We start from the raw sequence: 17109 nt of genomic DNA on the forward strand, positions 1-17109 counted from the left end.
CTTCTCTCTTCAGACAAAAACATGAGAGAAAAAAAAAATGCATCCTTTGAAGTCAAGCTTATAAAACTAGCACAATTGTCGAGATACAGTCCCTTCTCGCAATGTCTTCTGGATAGCAGACATCAGAAAAGATGAAATTAAACTCTTATTGACGTAGGACACATGAAGATATTGTACACTACCATTTGGAAAAGATAACTCGCACATAAATGGTGGATGATCAGCAGTCTAAACCTGTTATCAAACATATGTAACTGTTTGAAAGCACATACGGCTGATCTCCTATACTTATCACATGGCATGTTATGATATAACACGAATCAAGGTGAATCTAGATGAGGTTAGGCATTTATTGCTTGAACGCGTCATCATTCTAACAGGTTCTTGTGATCTTCCACTGAACTGAATAACAGTCTATAATCATGTTATTACCATTATCTAGAAAATATATACAAGGCAACATTTTCCAACCAATGAGTTCAAATGACTCTAGAACGATTCTTAAGTGCCACAAGATCTCCTCCTGCTCCGTTGTGGCTTCACTCCCTACTTCTTGTTGGGGGCAATTATTCCTTCCAGTTGAGTCTGCAAATAGAAACAAAAGAATATGGTGCAAGCTTTGCAATGACATCTATATCTTTTTTTTTTTCAAGAAACAGTGAGACATCTTCCACCAGGTGATGTCAGACATATGGATTCGAGTTGCAGAGCAAGAATACAATATGTGTTTTTTGGTAAGATCTCATAATGTTGGCATCATCTGTTTGGAGGCCTTGATAGCACAACATTTTATTTTACTTTCACTTAAAACTAGTAACTCTACTGACATCACAGAACCTGTATTATAGCATGCTTCACTGAGAAGAACATGATCGAGAGAAGGGGCAAAGTGTCCACTGCAAGTTTCTTTACAGTATGTGCTGAATATCTAGTACAATATATGGAACAATTATCAAGATTTGTGTCATACACTTTTGGAACTCACACAGCATAAGCAATCATGACAATAAATAATTAATATGTACTTTTCCCACTCAAAAGTAAGAATGACTGAAATAAAATTACCTCAATTTATTGAAGGCATTCATTTTGGCTTACCAATGGGGGCCCTTGAAGATAATAGCGAACATTCAAGATGATTATCATAGCACTCTCTATCTTTCACAATAACCACTGTGGCACTTTTTGATTACTTTCACACTCAAGCACAAATTTTGGCCAATCTGTTAACATGCATTTCATGTGGGGTTTCCTTAAGACAGTGTTCCCTCTCCAGATAATTCTCCTTTTATATGGTATCTGAGCTTTGATTTGGATTAATAGATGGTGGGGGGATGGATGAGGGACGGTGGTCCTTGCCTACCTTAAGCTGCTGGTTGGTCCTCTTTAGGAACTGGATCTCCTCAGCATGCTTCTTCTCCTCCACCTGTCTCCTCTCGGCCTCCCTCTTCTCGATGGCCTCACACTTAGCCTTGAGCTCGTTCACCTGGCGTTCCAGCTCTCTCTTCTCCTGCTCCAACTCTGTGATCTGATTATATTTTTTTTTTTGGGGGGGGGGGGGGGGATGAGGGAGAAGAAGTAGCATCAGGGAATGGTGAGGAAAACAGGCGAGCAAGGGATGCACAAAATGGCCTAAAGCTTGACAAAATTCCCTTGCATTTCAGAACTTCGAAGAAAATATGTAAATTCAGCACGACAATTACAAACCATGTAAGTTTTCATTTTGTTTTCAAGCTATTGAGTTGGATAACAACCAGTTTTGATACACTCTGAAGAGTAACACTTCAAGACTGAGATGAGATTATTGGCCACCTTACTTGTGGTGCTGTCTGTTTCCTCTATATTCCTTACCATCAGAAAGTGTGACCTAATATAAACTATTGCTCAATTCATCCTTTTGGCCTACGATTCTACAGCAGGATATTTATTTTCAATGATTTTTCAGACTTACCAATTGAGCGTAGCCATTTCAAAACAACAAGCACCTTCACATTAGATATCAAGACCAGCTTCTATAATTCAAATCCAAGCACACACCCTAACCTCAGGACTTCCAAGGCCACCCCCCCCCCCCAGAAAAAAAAAAAAAAATAAACAACAACATAGATATAACAACAACTGCTAGCAGAAAGCAGAATGCACTTGAACCATAAACCTTATATATGAAAGAAGCTGCAAGATCCTTCAACTCACCTTCTTCTCCATGTCCGACTTGCCTTGCTCAGCTTGTAGAGCCTTGCGCATGCCAAAGGCCACGCTGCTCTCATACAGGGTCTGGTAGGCGGCAATGGTCATCCTGATTTCATCCCTGACCCTCAGGAGGAGTAGGCCACGCTCCGCGCACTCAATGGTCACCTGCCGGATGAGTTCGTCTAGAGGGGACAAACAGAGTGCAGTGTAAAACAGGAGGATGTGTGTATATCATAATGACTTTATTTTTACTCTTGTCTGCTAAGCACAAACAAGCTCTTGGTACAGTGTACATATCAAAGGACTATACATCCCACAGAGGAAGTTATCTCTTATGCTCACCATCTTAAAGGGATGGTATAGTATTGGTGGAGAGAAGATTACCATTTATGAAATGTTACAGAGCATACCATTCTAAGAGGTATTCAAAGTTTATTTGATGAAAATTGGTTTTAAAATGGTTGAGATATCCAAAACAAAATTAAACAAAGCGATCCTAATAATATGTGGGTCCCACCTTTTATCATTATCGCTCTGTTTGGACATCTTAGCCATTTCAAAACCAATTTTCATCAAATAAATGTTGAATTCCTCTTGGAACTGCATGTTCTTTCATATTTCATAAGAGATTAAGATGTTAGAAACCTGAAGCCAGGTCTCAGTTGCAATCAAAGCTATATCATCCCTTTACCTGAACAATTCAGGATTCAAAGTTTTAGTACTGAACACTATTGATGGTTTGATGAAGTAATAATTGTGTGGCAAGAATGTGACCATGATGTCATTATCTCAGCTTGCACTGCTTGTCAGAAGTGAAAGATGCTTAAGTTGTGATCTGTACACTGTGCAATATCTTGTAGAGAATATCCATATATGAACTCTGCTATCTCAGGGCTGCACATGCACTAACTCATTTTTTTCTACTGGTTCGACCTGTCTGTCGGACCAGTAGGTACCCAGTTTTTCTATTTTTTATTGGTCCATTCCTGAAAAAAAAAAATACTGGTCCAACAGTGGTTTTTATCAGTCTGGAATGTCGGACAAGTGCCAGTGTGCAGCGTTAGCTATCTAGAGAGGACCCAACTTGACTCACCGAAGCACTGGGAGTAGAGCTCTCTCCGGACTGGACAGATTCCGGTCTCCCGGGCCTGCCTCTGCTGCAGCCTCATGTCCAGCTGCTCTTGGAGATTGACCACATCCAGACGGGTGGCCGGTGTACTGGACACCTGCTGGACCCACAACTGCCCAGACTCTGTCCATTCTCTGAAAAAAAAAAAGAGAAATCATTCATATTTAGGACAATGTGAGCGAAATCAACTAGCAACTCAGAGAAGTTACAAGTTGATGATGAATGCACAAGTGGTACATTGAGGCAGACAACACAGCTCCTCAAACACCAATAAGTTTTTAGCACACATATTTCTTTAAGATTCCTAGTAAATTTGATCAGGGCTGGTGCTAAACCATTTGTTGAAACATTCTCAGGAGAACCAGAGGGGAAAAAAAGGGCTAAAGCATACATGTATCTATAGTTCTTTGGTATTTTCATTTTAAGAACATACTACTAACTTTACACCAATACATTGCACACCTAAAAAGGGAAGAAGATAAACTCTACAATCCATGAACTCTATGCAAGTTGTAAGTATTAACACAATTTTCAGGATATTTGCTAATGATACATTGGTTTATGGAGATCAGTCTATCTTCACGAATGGCTGACAAACCTTGGCGGTAAGATGGAGTTGAGGATTTCATCAGTCTGCTGTGCCTTTTGTGACTCGACGGGAGGAAGCTTGCTGCCTCCCTTGGGTGGGGGATTTGGAACAGGGCCGGTGTTGGTTGGCTGTTGTGGAGATGTCTTCAACGCTCTAGCCTGGAGAAAGGGCGACATCACAATAAAACACTCTCCATGAACATCATGAATCTATTGAAGAATACGGCTGAACAGGCACTTATTTATACAATATCATGCGAGTGCTTGCAAGTGAAGGAGAATCATCTAACATAAAACACAGAACTGTGCAATTTACTCCTAAAATTTGGCATTTAATACTAACATTGATTCATTGCAATGCACACCAATACACCGATACTTTCACAGAGACAAAGAAGACAAAGAAGAAGAGGAAGAAGAAGAAGAAGAAGAAGAAGAAGAAGACCATTTTCTGCAGTGCCCGTGGTTGCCACGATCATGAAAGACTGTTGTTTTAAGTACAAATACCGTCAAATACATGTATTTGGCAATTGTGCTCCTTCCATTGTAAATATTAGTTTTAGATTATTTAGTTGGCAGACATTGCTGCTAAGTGATAAGTATTCCTTGATGTACACGACAACCGGGCCTGGCGATTGTATGTGATGGACACAGACGCAGATATGGGTTTATATTCAATGTATTTAAAAAGACTATGACCAGGAGTATTCAAGAGTGAGAGTTGAGATTATAGGTTTGCGAGGAGCGAGTCCATTTGAGCAACAACATGGAAGTCAGTGTCGATATCTTTAGAACCTATCATAGAGACCCGTGTTCTTTATAGACTAATGATTACAAATTTTAGATGCCCTGCTAAATATCAGCCTAATAGTTGTTAGCTATTCAACTGAAACTTGTCACCCCATAGGCTACTTAGTACTAACATTACTGTTTACTGTAGTGTAGCCTTCAAATACAAAGTTACAAACAATCAAAACATATCTGATTATGATCTATACCAAACCATCTTCATTAGATCCTACTAAAAATGAAGTAAAAGTGGCCCTAATGCACTTCGTATTAAATCCTTGCAGATATTGCGATTGCCCAAGAGATCGGTCTGTATGATAGCCCTACTAGTCATATCGACCACCGTCTTTTAAACCGACCGCGTATTCATTGGCGCACTGAACGCCTAATACGCACTTCACTGCGCGCAAAGCACATAAAAATGGATTGGCTTTGAATGTTGATGAGGATGGTGTGGGAAAACGCGAAAATTCACTGTTCATTAATGGTTTAATCAAGGACAAAATTTCGAATGAATATCTTCACTGAATCGTAATGTAATGTCTATGGAAGTTTCTAAAAAGCTTCGTACAACATGGTGTTCAATACAACTCGGTTTGCGTGCATTGTCAACACAAAAACAGCGGTCGATCCTAATAAATAACGGGCGTTACCACGGGGAGCTGAAACGAGGCCACGCAAGTTCGTCGGCGATATTTTTGCACTGAAACTTCGAATCGAAAAGGGAACAACGGCATTTGATAGAGCTGGATTTTCTCAATCAAGTAGGTCAAGTTTTTTACGTGAATTTCAGTGTTAAATATTCTTATCAAGCAAATACACATTAGGCGGTCGATGAGTAGTAGGTTCAACCATATCTTGTCGGGGATATGTTCTGCAGAGACTGTGTCTGGCTTCATGGAATCCCCTTTACATAGAGGCTTTAACGTTAGACTACTATACGGAGGAGAGCCGTATTCATATGTCAAAAAAAAAATTATTAAAAAACTCCTCCAAGGCTTCGGACAGACAGATTTTTCTGTCTGTCTCTATTCAAATATCGCGAATCCCACAAAACCGAATTGCACCAAAATCACTGCTTACGTTAGACATCACTTAGATCTAATTGCTTGTTTCCTATCACTGACATTAACACTGGTACTGTGGTAGAGTGGTAGAGCCTATAAATTTAAAACAAATCAGTTACTGTAAACGTGGAAATTTTCGCGGTACATTAATTTTCGCGGATTTCGCGCTACGCTCGGCTAGCGCGAATTCAAAAACGCGCGAATATATCTTCACAATTTTCTACGCACATTTTGAACGGGATGAATTGTGTGCGCTTCATCGATGATACTGCTACGTAGTACAATGTACAGGCATGTTTACGCTACTAGTACTGTGCGAAGAGACGATACCCTAGATTGCTGTGTACTGTAGCATGCATGTGTGCACCGCACGCATCGATGCTACAGTCCCCCGTGACTACGGTACTAGAGTCACAGCTGTACTACGTATTTGAGTGCTTGTACTCGCAGTCGAGCCGCTCGCTACGTCGCTTGTCGTAGCAAGCTATGTAGCAGAGGCTTTGGATGAAAGCAGTTAATGTGTACTACAGTAAAGTAACCTGCTGCGGAGCGCGAATTTAAGAACCCGCGAATACGTTTTCGAGCCGCTCAGCGCGAAAAATTAATCGCGCGAAAATATTGACGTTTACAGTATCAGGAAGCTACGGTGTACGTATAGTAAGGTATCCTATTGCCGAACGGTATCCTATTACCGAACGCGTACTTTGTCAATGGAGTGCGTACAACAACTCGAATACGCATTCATTGCACTACGCGCTGTTATCTCATAGGGGAAGCCAGTGCCGAAAATTGCTAAACTGCAGCAAAAAACAAAACAAAACGTAAATTACCTCAAATTTACCTAATAATTGCTAAAATTTCGATGTTCGTTGTCCTGCATTAATAAACATTGACCGAAAATACAATGTACAATTTTCCCCATACAGAGGGCGCACGTTCGGTAATACAATACGATTTGCGTCGGTAAAAAGAGACAACTTTTGTGGAAGGGTTATTTGAAATAAGGATTTTTTCTAGAAGTTGGCTTATTTTTCAAGTATTTTCGTTACAGCTAAAGTCATCAGCATTTCAATTATCTATAAGGATATTTTTGGCTGAATTATTGCATAATGTTGCCCGTTTGGAGCCATAAAAACAAAAATCGTTCGGTATCGCGGTAATAGGATACACTTCCATACATTCACTACAAAAACGGAAAAAGCAAATGGCAAAGAGTATAATAAGACACCTGACCTGCAAAGACACAGTGTACGGTGCAATTTCTGGACACAAACTAAGTTTAACCTCAGTTCTCCATATATCACTTGCTATTCATTGACGAGAAAGTTGCCGAATAAAGGCGAGATGCGGCTCTGCAGACTGGAAGAATTGAAATTGTGCATGGACCACGGACATGGTTCCTCATTCCACCATTGTGCATGTGGTATGACCAACAATCGGACTGTGGGCATTCTGCCATTCATCTCAAATCACTCGGTCTCGGCAAACGTACTTACCCTAGGTGTTTTCTTCTCTGTATTTCGACTTACGAGGACGGGGTTGTCATATTTTAAAAGTGATGCATTTGGTGGAATCATCTTGTGTTTCAGTAAATCGGCTGAATGCCAAAAATATGTAAAAATTTGATTTATTTCAAGAAGTCAGTAGCACACTCCACAGAGCTCGTCACAGTTGTTGTCACGGGAAACCCTTGGAAACTTACCCAAGGGGCACTGCGAGATCTTCCCATCATGCATTGCATTCCAAGATGGCGTCCTCCATGAGCTGGCAAGGTAAGTGCGACTCGCTACTACAAAGTGATTAGGATTCTAAAACCTTTCAATATATCCTGTCCTGGCATATCGTGTATGATTTTTGTACCCGTAAGTTCATATATTTGGTGATTGTACACCTTCCGTACTAAATACTCAACAGATATTGCTGCTATAGTCATTTGACTCACACGATCTTTGAAGTAAGGCAGTGAACAGCGGTCGCAGTCGTCAGATCCTTACGGCATGCAATACACTTGTACAGCCCCGTCGCTCGCGCTCGCTGTAAATTTATGCATGCACAGAACAGAAGTCGCGGCGTCTGGCCGGAATGGTCGGGTAGGCAGGCGTGCATGCATGCGGGCAGAATAACTGCTAACGCTAGGCCAAGGCCTAACGGTTAATGCGTGGGTCTAGCTAAGCAGTGTGTGTGTGTGAAAATAGGCGGTGGACTCTCATGCCAGTTTTGAAGGCGGTGAACTTGAAGGAGTGTGATTGAAAGTGGGGCAACCTGTTTGGTTGACCGAAAGATCGGTCTGTATCTGTCCGTCGGGGAATGTTCCGCGGAGACTGCGTCTGGCTTCACGGATCCCCTCCGTATACAGACCGAAGTCAATGATTGCGGCTCCTGTGTGGAGCAGTCGCGCACAGATCAAACGTTACGATAAACCAAATTTCAGACAGCTTTTTTACATTCAAACAAGTATGACATGACATGACACATTATGCAGCAATATTTGGGATAAATTTCTCACATTGTGCGATCGAAATACTCACATAACCTCGGTTATAATGCAGAAATTTTATCGATATCGCAACATCGCCGTTCGCGAGCAGTAAGTCGCCATTTTGAATCTGTAACAATTGCTAAGCCAATCACATGCGAGGTACGTGTTTTAGTAAAACAAACACGTACTAAAGTAGAAACTACCTCGCATGTGATTGGCTAATAGATTCATAGTGTATGTTTCTGCAGTTTGAATGTGACGACGCGACAGGCTGTGTTTTACGTTGAAAATTCTCCTAAAATGTTGGATTATTCATTAATCTGGTGAGTGTAACGTATTCTTAAAAAAATAAATTCACCATACAAGCTTAAATTTGCCGACCTAGGGCCATGAATTAGACGCAATCGAGAAGGGTGAGGTACCTCACCCAATTTTCCATAGAGACAGTGGTTAAGAACATCCACACAGCAATGGGTACTGCAACCTTCCGTCTGTCTACGGAGGACAGCAAAATATAAAAGAGTCCTCCGGACAGACGGATCTTTCTGTCTACCTGTTTGGCTCCTTGCCCATTACCTCCAAGCTTCCTCTTTTGTTTTCTTTGTTCTGTGTTCTTTGTTCAGCTGAATTACTGTACTGTGCATATAATAATTTCGACCAGCCCAAGCACAAAGTGTTCTATGTTGAATGAGCTTTGATGTTAATGCCCTGGAATGATGGACCAATTCTGAAGTTTCCCTTACTGTTTTTCTCTCTTTTGTGTGTGTGTTTATGTGTGCGTGTGTATCGTCTGCTCCAGTGGAGAAAGGAAGAAAAATCTGTTTCTCTGTCTCTTATTTAGACTACTTGAATATTTTGCACATTTCTGTAGATGCAAAAGACAAACTTAGGAAGTGGCGTGAAGAGAATACAAGGAACAGCATAGAGACGGTGGAACTGGGCCAGTATCTTCTCCAGAACTATCGCAGGAAACTGGGTGATGAAGGTAAAGAAGAAGCAGTTGTAATCTTCCTACTATTGAACTACCTGTGGCAGCCAGCCCATTTTGAAAGTTGCTTTAGATCACTTGGTGTGCAATCACTTACTTATATGGATGTGAGTTTGACTGTGTATGCGTGTACATGTTTTATGTCTTTCTTGATGGGTGGCTAGGCTGTGGATGTGGGTGTCTGATAACTTGATGTGTTTCTTTCCTTGTACTTTTCATTTTATCATTTCTGCTATACATGTTCCCTATCCTACAATTTGATATCTGATGACAGAAATGTACTGCTTTGTTCCATTAGAAAAGGTAGACATTGCTAGGAATAAAGCACTCCAATTGTATGCCAGAAATAAGTCTGAAGAGAAACTTGTTTGTGGAGGGCCAGCAAATGAAAATTGAAGAATTTCTTATTACAAACTGAATGGAGAGCTACTCAATGCCTGTCATAGTATCATGCAGTTATATTTATCAATACTTTCTAATCATTTACATTTCCTACCTTTTTTGATATTTCATTTTTTTTTTCAAAATTTTCATCGATCTATTTCTCTGATTTTTCTGTTTTCATCACGAGCAACGTAATATTAGGATTTATTTCCCTTTAAAGGATGTGTACAGTTCTGGTCGAGGTGAGGATTTAGCTTTTAACATTTTGCGAGATATTCAGAAACCACGAGCTATGAGATGTCAAGGAGCATGCAATTCTAAGGGGTATCAAAAGTTTATTTGATAAAAATCGGTTTTGAAATGGCTGAGATATCCAAAAACAAGGTGAAACAAAGAGATCCTAATAAAGTTGTGGCATGTCGCCGTTTATTATTATCACTTTTTTCGATATCTCAGCCATTTGAAAACCAATTTTCATCAAATAAACGTTGAATCCTTCTTAAAATTACATGCTCTTTCATATTTCATATGAGGTTTCTCATTATCTCACTTAAGAATGTTCAAAACATGAATCCCCACCCCAACCAGTACTGTACAGTTAAAGGAGAGAGAAAATTGACAGTTCATTTTCTATTTTTTTCTGTGTGTATTGTTTTGTTTTGTTTTTGTACTGATATCTGGTGTAATTCAGCCTCTCTTTAAGTCAGTCTGTAGCTAACTGTTTTTGTTGCACCCTCTCTTAGTCTGTTTATACTTTTTCTCTCTTCCCTTTTCTGAATCTCAACTTTAATACTATTCAATGTACAGATCATCTCATAATTATGAAGAACTATATATGCCATCTATTCTTTTTTCCTTTTTTTTTGTCTTTTGTTTTTTGCCAATCTGGACTTGCAATGTAGAGCTCCATTAGTAGAGTACAATAGTGAACACAAAAATGTATACATGCATGTCCCATTCATGTTGTTATTAAATTTGTAAATGGCACCCAAACCGGGAAATTTGTAAAAATAAAAGCCCTCCAAAATATATGGTGTATAAATTAAGTTTCATTTATAATTTTCCACCATGTCATTGTAATGTTTCTTCTGTAATTATGAATGTTCCACATTTTTACTAGATCTATATTTATGCACTTGTAGTCACATTTACGTACATCGTAATTTCTTCTTCTTTTTCAAGGGATAGTATAAACAGTCTTTGTTATGATTCACCAGTATGAATACCAACTTTGTAATCCCTGCTTTCTTGTACCTTTCAACAGTATGGACAATATATGAGCAAGTATGCATAGCAGCTTTGGACTGTGGCAATCAAGCTCTAGCTACTGAAATCATAGACACAGTGCAACAGAACTTTCCAAGCAGCATTCGTGCTCGGAGGTTAGAGGGCCTGCAGTTAGAGAGTACAGGACAGTAAGTGCATCTCTTTTTGCTACTGAATTTTCAGTTGTAAAAGTTCTTTCTTCTTGGCAGCAGCTAGATATTGAAGTAATGCATGAAGTGGTTTGCTAGCAGAACTGGAACAGATTGTCTGTGTAATGTAAACTTTAAACATTTTGTGGTGCAAAAATTATCATGCTCAACAGATTGATCATGAAAACAATGATGTGTGAGTATTTTGAAGATACCAAATTTTGTACAAAAGTACTTTCATCTGTAAAAATTATAAGCAAGTAAAGTTCACTGAAAGTGGCCTAGTTTGAGAAAAATCAATAACACAAAAGTTTCCACATTTACAGTGTTACGCATTAAGCATGTAAATTTGTTTGAAGCATTGTGATGCTAGTGTGTTTGTGTGCTCTGTTGTCAATGTTCTTTTTTTTCTTGTGACTCATATTTGTGAGGGATCCCTAATTGCCCAAAGTCACATGACCAGTGAGTATGTTCACCTGTTTTTTTTCTTTTTCTCTTTTTTTTTTAAAATCAGTAATTGATGCCGGGAAGTTAATACAACTGTATATCACTTTTCCTCATCAAATTCAATTTATTTCCCACAGATATTCTGATGCCAAAGATCATTATGAGTGTTTGCTTGAAGATGACCCATCCAACGCAGTAAGTACATTTCTTTACACACTGGACTTGTACATTACACTACTTACCCACCCCAACTGTGTTACAGTTAATATAGAATAGATCCAAATGAATAGGAAGATCTAAAAACAGATTACATCATTGTTAGCATAATATCATAATTGTAATATAAAATGAATGTTACCTTAGTGAAGAAGAAGTACTGTCTTAAAATGGAACTGTGTACTTGTTATCAATTTGGATAAGCATATCTTTATTCATATTAATGGTGTATGAAGTGTACCTATTACGTACTTATCTATTACGTACTGATCTATAGTCATCTTTGCTGAAAAATATTTCACATTTCTTTCTACTGTTGAAAAAGAATAGTCTCCCTAAATAGATGTGGCATGCAAAGCATTTAACAAGTATATTTTTCTCTCATTTTATGTATGAATAACCAGAGTATAATATTTGAGTTGAGGAGGTATAGTGTCTTTGATGACCCATCCATTAATTTTGTAATGCTGCTGTTTATATGATTCATGAGAAGTAGTAAATATGTAGGTGTTTTGCTGATGCAAAGTGAAGTGAGCTGCTCAATCATAACCCAGATTATGATTAATTCATATTTATCTGATGCAAAGGCAAAATTTCCTGTTAATGTGATGTTTGTCCTCTTATTACAGATGGTTCGGAAGAGGCTAGTGACTATACTGAAAGCTCAGAACAGGATAGGGGAAGCGATCAAGGAATTAAACAACTATCTAACAAAGTAAGTTTTCTCTTTTGCCTTAAGAAGTCTTTTCAACAAATTCAACATAGTCTGTTAAAAAGACATATATCTTAACCATGCATTTTCTGTTAAAGCAGGAAGGTTTAATGAGCTTGAATACTAGCTGTGTACCATGAGGTCATTATGTTAGCATGATTTGCTGATGTTTCAATTTTCTACAAAGCGTAGATCATGGTGAAGATGACAGAGGTAATGTTGATTGTAGTATAGTGGATAAGGTTCCAGACTCTTTGGTACGGGATCTTGGGTTCAAATCCCTCAAAGGAGCATTCTTCTGTTGAACAGATGCTTCACTTGCTAAGTCCCCCTTGTTGACCCAGGTGTGTAGATGGGTGTCTCACAATGCTGGGGAAATACTTTTGGATGGCAATGACACCCCCCCCCCCTACACACACACACACACACACACACACACACACACACACACACACACTTGCATATTCATATACATATATTGTCTTGCATTCCTCAGCTTTATGAGTGACCACGAGGCATGGATGGAGCTTGCTGACCTTTATATCCAAGAACAGAAGTAAGTGTACTGATCAAACTGTGGTGGACATTTCAAGTAATAGGATGCTAGTATTGTTTGATGTGAAATTTTGACTGACATTAATAGAGAATACCTGGATCAATAGCTGATATGCATTAGAAAGGGTCTTGAACAAATTCTGGTTATGATGACCACTATTACCAGTACTGTGATCCCTTATCATTATGATAGTAAAAACATATGATATGACATTTTGTCTAAAATTGATCCTATAAAGGTATGTTTACAAAATGAAAATGAAATATTGTAGCAATAGAGATAAATAGATACAATATTTGAACGGTGGCGACCTTTCAATCTGTGAAGATGTTCAATTTGATTTTTCGTCACTACAATTGTATCAAGAAGTGAATAGTTGTATATGCCAGTATAATCAAGACTCCATAGGCTGCAAATGTATAAAAAATGTAAAAAAGCTCTTAATCAAACTTGCAGTTTTGCGCCATTACACTCCTTTGACATCACAATATACAAACCTTACTTTTGCAGTGCGCACTTAATCAGCTATAAACAGCGCGCCCCAAACTGCTTCCTTGTCCACATGAACCATTTGCCTTTTCTGAAAAATAGTTGCCATTCCTGCAAAATATTCAAGTCTTATTAGGTTGGACCACACTCACTGACATCCAAGGTGTTTTATGAAACAAATAGTGAGTGTCCTGTACTCATGCAATTTAGCAAGATTGCACATTTTACAAAAGATGAGATGCTCTATTCAACTTGGCTGCACCATATTGATCTTGATTTGAACATTTCATCTCTTGCCTTGCAAAATCTTATGCCATCACACTTGTGACCATTTACTTTTTGTATGTTCTGCAATGAAAACATAATTACAGGAAAGATACAAGTGTATGCCTCTGTTGTTAGCAGCTGTGACTCTTCTGATATAGTGCCTTGATTGTCTCTTCTTTTTCCACAGCTACAACAAGGCCTGCTTTTGCTACGAGGAGTTAATAATGTCAAATCCACACAACCACTTGTATCATCAGAAATATGCAGAGGTATGTGTTGGTAGGGTTGAACTTCAGTGGGGGGAAATGATGTAATATCGAGCATGCTTCAAAATATCAATACTGCTAATACCAATATGATCATTATTTTTTCTCTCCTTGAAAGGTGCATAAGTGCTTGTTTTATGACTTGTTAAAATTAATGTGTAATATTACCCCTGCATAACACTATGATTTATTCTCTTTTCTTCTCATGTTCAAGAGTGATGAATGAAAACATTTATTATTACATTGATTTCTGTAGCACTTTAAAGATAGAACTGGACTGGTCATTTTTTATTTCCACAAACTGTTCCTTTCAATATTTGATAACAAAATTTGAAAGCAGCGACACAATCTTAGTAATGGCCATCTATTGCACTCTTCAATCCATTGGAAAATGTATGTTCTTGTACCAGCTTTTTGAGGAACATTGTTTCAATTTGATATGCATTTAAATCTGTCATTAAGGCTGTATACATGTACACAGTGTTCTTGAATATATGAATCAGGGAAGCATACCCTTGAGTATCCAAAGTTTGATAAAGACTTTCCTAATCATATGACCAGGATTCATGATATTGGGTGAGAATATATAATTCAGAAGTGCATTTATTTTCTTTTTTCATTTTCTCTTTACAGATACAGTACACCCAGGGAGGGACAGAATGCATGGAGACTGCACGGAAATATTTTGCTCACGCACTCAAGCTGAACAGCAACAATATGCGGGCACTCTACGGCATGTTCATGGTAACATTTCCCTCTTAGTTCCACAATTTTGACAAATGTATTGTTGAGTATTGCTGACAGTTACAACTGTATATCCTTTAAAATTGTAGCCTTGATGATGTATTACCTCTGTTATTAAACGCCAACAAATTTATTAAAGCAATAATTTTCATTGGAGTCATTTTCCATGCTCAGCCTGATAAGATGAATTTTGCTTGTTTTCGTTCCACAAAATCAGAATATAAATTACAATTACATATCACAAGCAAAAAAAAAAATGCTCTATCATTTTTGCACTAGTTTAATGTTTAGAAAAATGTGCAACAATGTCCACATTGCTAAATTTCCACTTTTGAAGTACATTGTACTGCACAAGCTGATTATTACAGATGCATGGAAGCCCTGTTATAATTCGGTTGCCATCACCAATCGTACCTTGTACCATATGTCCCCCCAAAAAAAATTACAACGGTACCCTCCGCAACAATAACTATAAAATAGTGAATCAATCCAAATACAATTTCAGGGTATGAAACTATAACTCATTGCCCACATCTTACAGAAAACCCCATTTGAATTGCTTCAGTGGTCAAAGAGAGATAAGGAATTTTGTAGAGCATGTCAGGAATCCCTTCCCTCCAAGTTCTGTCTTATTGTGTTCACACATTAATTAGCAGTTCCAAGAGCATCCAAGTGCTAAACTTGGAAGAATCAGACTCACGACATGCTTTACAACAATTCACATTTCTCTGTGACTGCTTAACCAAATTGAATGGGGTTTTCTGCAAAATAGAGATAAGATGTTATATTTTAAGACCCTGAAGTAGCATTTTGACTGTTTAATCATATTGGGTGTTAGTAATTCGAAAATCCGATTGTAATGTTTTTGGGGATATACTGTATGTGTACTAAAAAGTTAAACCAGTTAACTACAGTAATGGATAATCAGGACAAAAACCAGTGTTTATGCACAGTAGTTAACAGACGGTGAAGATAGAGCATATCAAACCTCTTTTTCAATAAACACTAGGCTGCCACAAGTCTTGCTTCATCACCCAAAGCATCTGGAAAGATCAAGAAGGATAACATGAAGTATGCAGCGTGGGCGGCTCAGCAGATTGCCTACAAGTACAAGGTTTGTAATGTCATGCTGCACAATTGCATATACAGTTTCACAACTATGTGTCATTATTGAATTACATGTAGTTGCTTTGCTGTTTGCGTTGTTGTTATACCGTACGTACATACCTGTATGAATACTACCCTTTTTTGATGCCATACAACAGTGGCATGATTTATGTCATCGCTTAGCAGGAAGAAACAATGATGGTATTGTAGTTGAGCATATCCATTGCTAAATTGCAAACTGCATGATTAAGGTTTTACTTGTTGATCTACCTGGTAATGCCAAATATAACATTTTTTTAAAATACATGAAAATTATAGTAAATTGCCCATAGTTCAATGGAAAGAAAAAAAAAATGACTGTACCCTTGTATTACAACCCCCAAAATGTACACATTATTTATTCTGAGAGCTCTTTTTGGACACAAGGAATGATATCAATGAATATTTTTCAGACATCCATATTATTTCAGGAGTTCTTTCATGAAACTGCATAAAAATTTATGATGTGCTGACTCTGCATGGCTATATGTCCATGTTGCTATTTCTATCAGCTGCTTTCTCTCTCTCTGTCCATCTACTCTGATCCCCATCTCTCTATCTCACTCTCTTTTACTTGCTGCATTGCTGTACCTCACTACTGCTCCTTACAGGTTGTAGTATTTGTCCCTATGGCAACAGCACCTTGTATATCAGTTGGCACAATATATACAAAACAACCTAATTCAATTTTGAATATCAAAAATATTGGGTTAGGGTTAGTGTTAAGCATGTTTCTTTGTTATTTGATGTCAACATTTATGTTACCGTATCTTGTGAAAATGTTGTAAAACAAGGAAAAGTCTATCGATCTTTTGAAAATTTAATTCTTTAGATAGAAGATGTTGTAACCCCAGGGACGATTCTCTGTACACCTGTCTAGTATGCATGGTGGATCTGATTATTTCTCACTTTCTTGTCTCTCCAGCTTTCCCAGGGTAAAGACACTGAAGGCAAGATGCAGCACTTGGAGAAGATGCTGGACTGTTTACAAATCACCGCATCACCATAGCAATGCCACCATGCTTGATGGCAGCTGGCCACCATGCTTGATGGCAGCTGTTGTCGGTATTTTGTGTGAGCATGTGATGTGAAGAATGGACAGTCATAGGGTCTGAGTACTTCCCATGCCCACTTGTGAGGATACAGACTGTGTCTTCTTCATCACTGTGTTTTCAGCACGAAATATGTACAGTTTATGTACACCAGCTAGAGAAGAGATGTGTATGAAAGTTCCAGG

The 17109-nt window shown here is 38.4% G+C and overlaps 2 protein-coding genes across 2 annotated transcripts; one reads left to right on the forward strand and one right to left on the reverse strand.

Annotated features, from left to right (window-relative positions):
• Positions 1-517: 517 nt before the first annotated feature.
• Positions 518-7401, reverse strand: LOC139719112 (33 kDa inner dynein arm light chain, axonemal). Its single transcript, XM_071630547.1, has 6 exons — positions 7260-7401; positions 3918-4066; positions 3284-3453; positions 2194-2372; positions 1364-1528; positions 518-585 (listed from the first exon to the last, which is right to left on the reverse strand). Exons 1-6 carry the CDS (start codon positions 7338-7340, stop codon positions 547-549), a joined length of 783 nt encoding a protein of 260 aa, XP_071486648.1. The 5' UTR covers positions 7341-7401; the 3' UTR covers positions 518-546.
• A 109-nt stretch (positions 7402-7510) lies between these two features.
• On the forward strand, positions 7511-16881 carry LOC139719574 (ER membrane protein complex subunit 2-like). The gene is made up of 10 exons (XM_071630989.1): positions 7511-7535; positions 9114-9227; positions 10879-11029; positions 11614-11671; positions 12322-12407; positions 12901-12960; positions 13904-13985; positions 14616-14726; positions 15736-15840; positions 16798-16881. Exons 1-10 carry the CDS (start codon positions 7511-7513, stop codon positions 16879-16881), a joined length of 876 nt encoding a protein of 291 aa, XP_071487090.1.
• Positions 16882-17109: the final 228 nt, after the last annotated feature.

The sequence above is a fragment of the Diadema antillarum genome, unplaced genomic scaffold (assembly GCF_040938485.1).
Source record: "Diadema antillarum isolate AM-2024a unplaced genomic scaffold, OU_Dant_1.0 scf00000009, whole genome shotgun sequence".
Lineage (NCBI taxonomy): Eukaryota > Metazoa > Echinodermata > Echinoidea > Diadematoida > Diadematidae > Diadema > Diadema antillarum.

Excerpts from the sequence above, each read along its gene's own strand:
- LOC139719574 (XM_071630989.1), top strand. The coding sequence starts at position 7,511 with ATGGCGTCCTCCATGAGCTGGCAAG. Across the intron at positions 11,030-11,613 it reads CAGTTAGAGAGTACAGGACA|ATATTCTGATGCCAAAGATC; the intron begins GTAAGTGCATCT and ends TATTTCCCACAG. Across the intron at positions 13,986-14,615 it reads ATCATCAGAAATATGCAGAG|ATACAGTACACCCAGGGAGG; the intron begins GTATGTGTTGGT and ends TTCTCTTTACAG.
- LOC139719112 (XM_071630547.1), bottom strand. The coding sequence starts at position 7,340 with ATGATTCCACCAAATGCATCACTTTTAAAATATGACAACCCCGTCCTC. Across the intron at positions 4,067-7,259 it reads CAGAGAAGAAAACACCTAGG|GCTAGAGCGTTGAAGACATC; the intron begins GTAAGTACGTTT and ends CCCTTTCTCCAG. Across the intron at positions 1,529-2,193 it reads AGTCGGACATGGAGAAGAAG|ATCACAGAGTTGGAGCAGGA; the intron begins GTGAGTTGAAGG and ends AAATATAATCAG.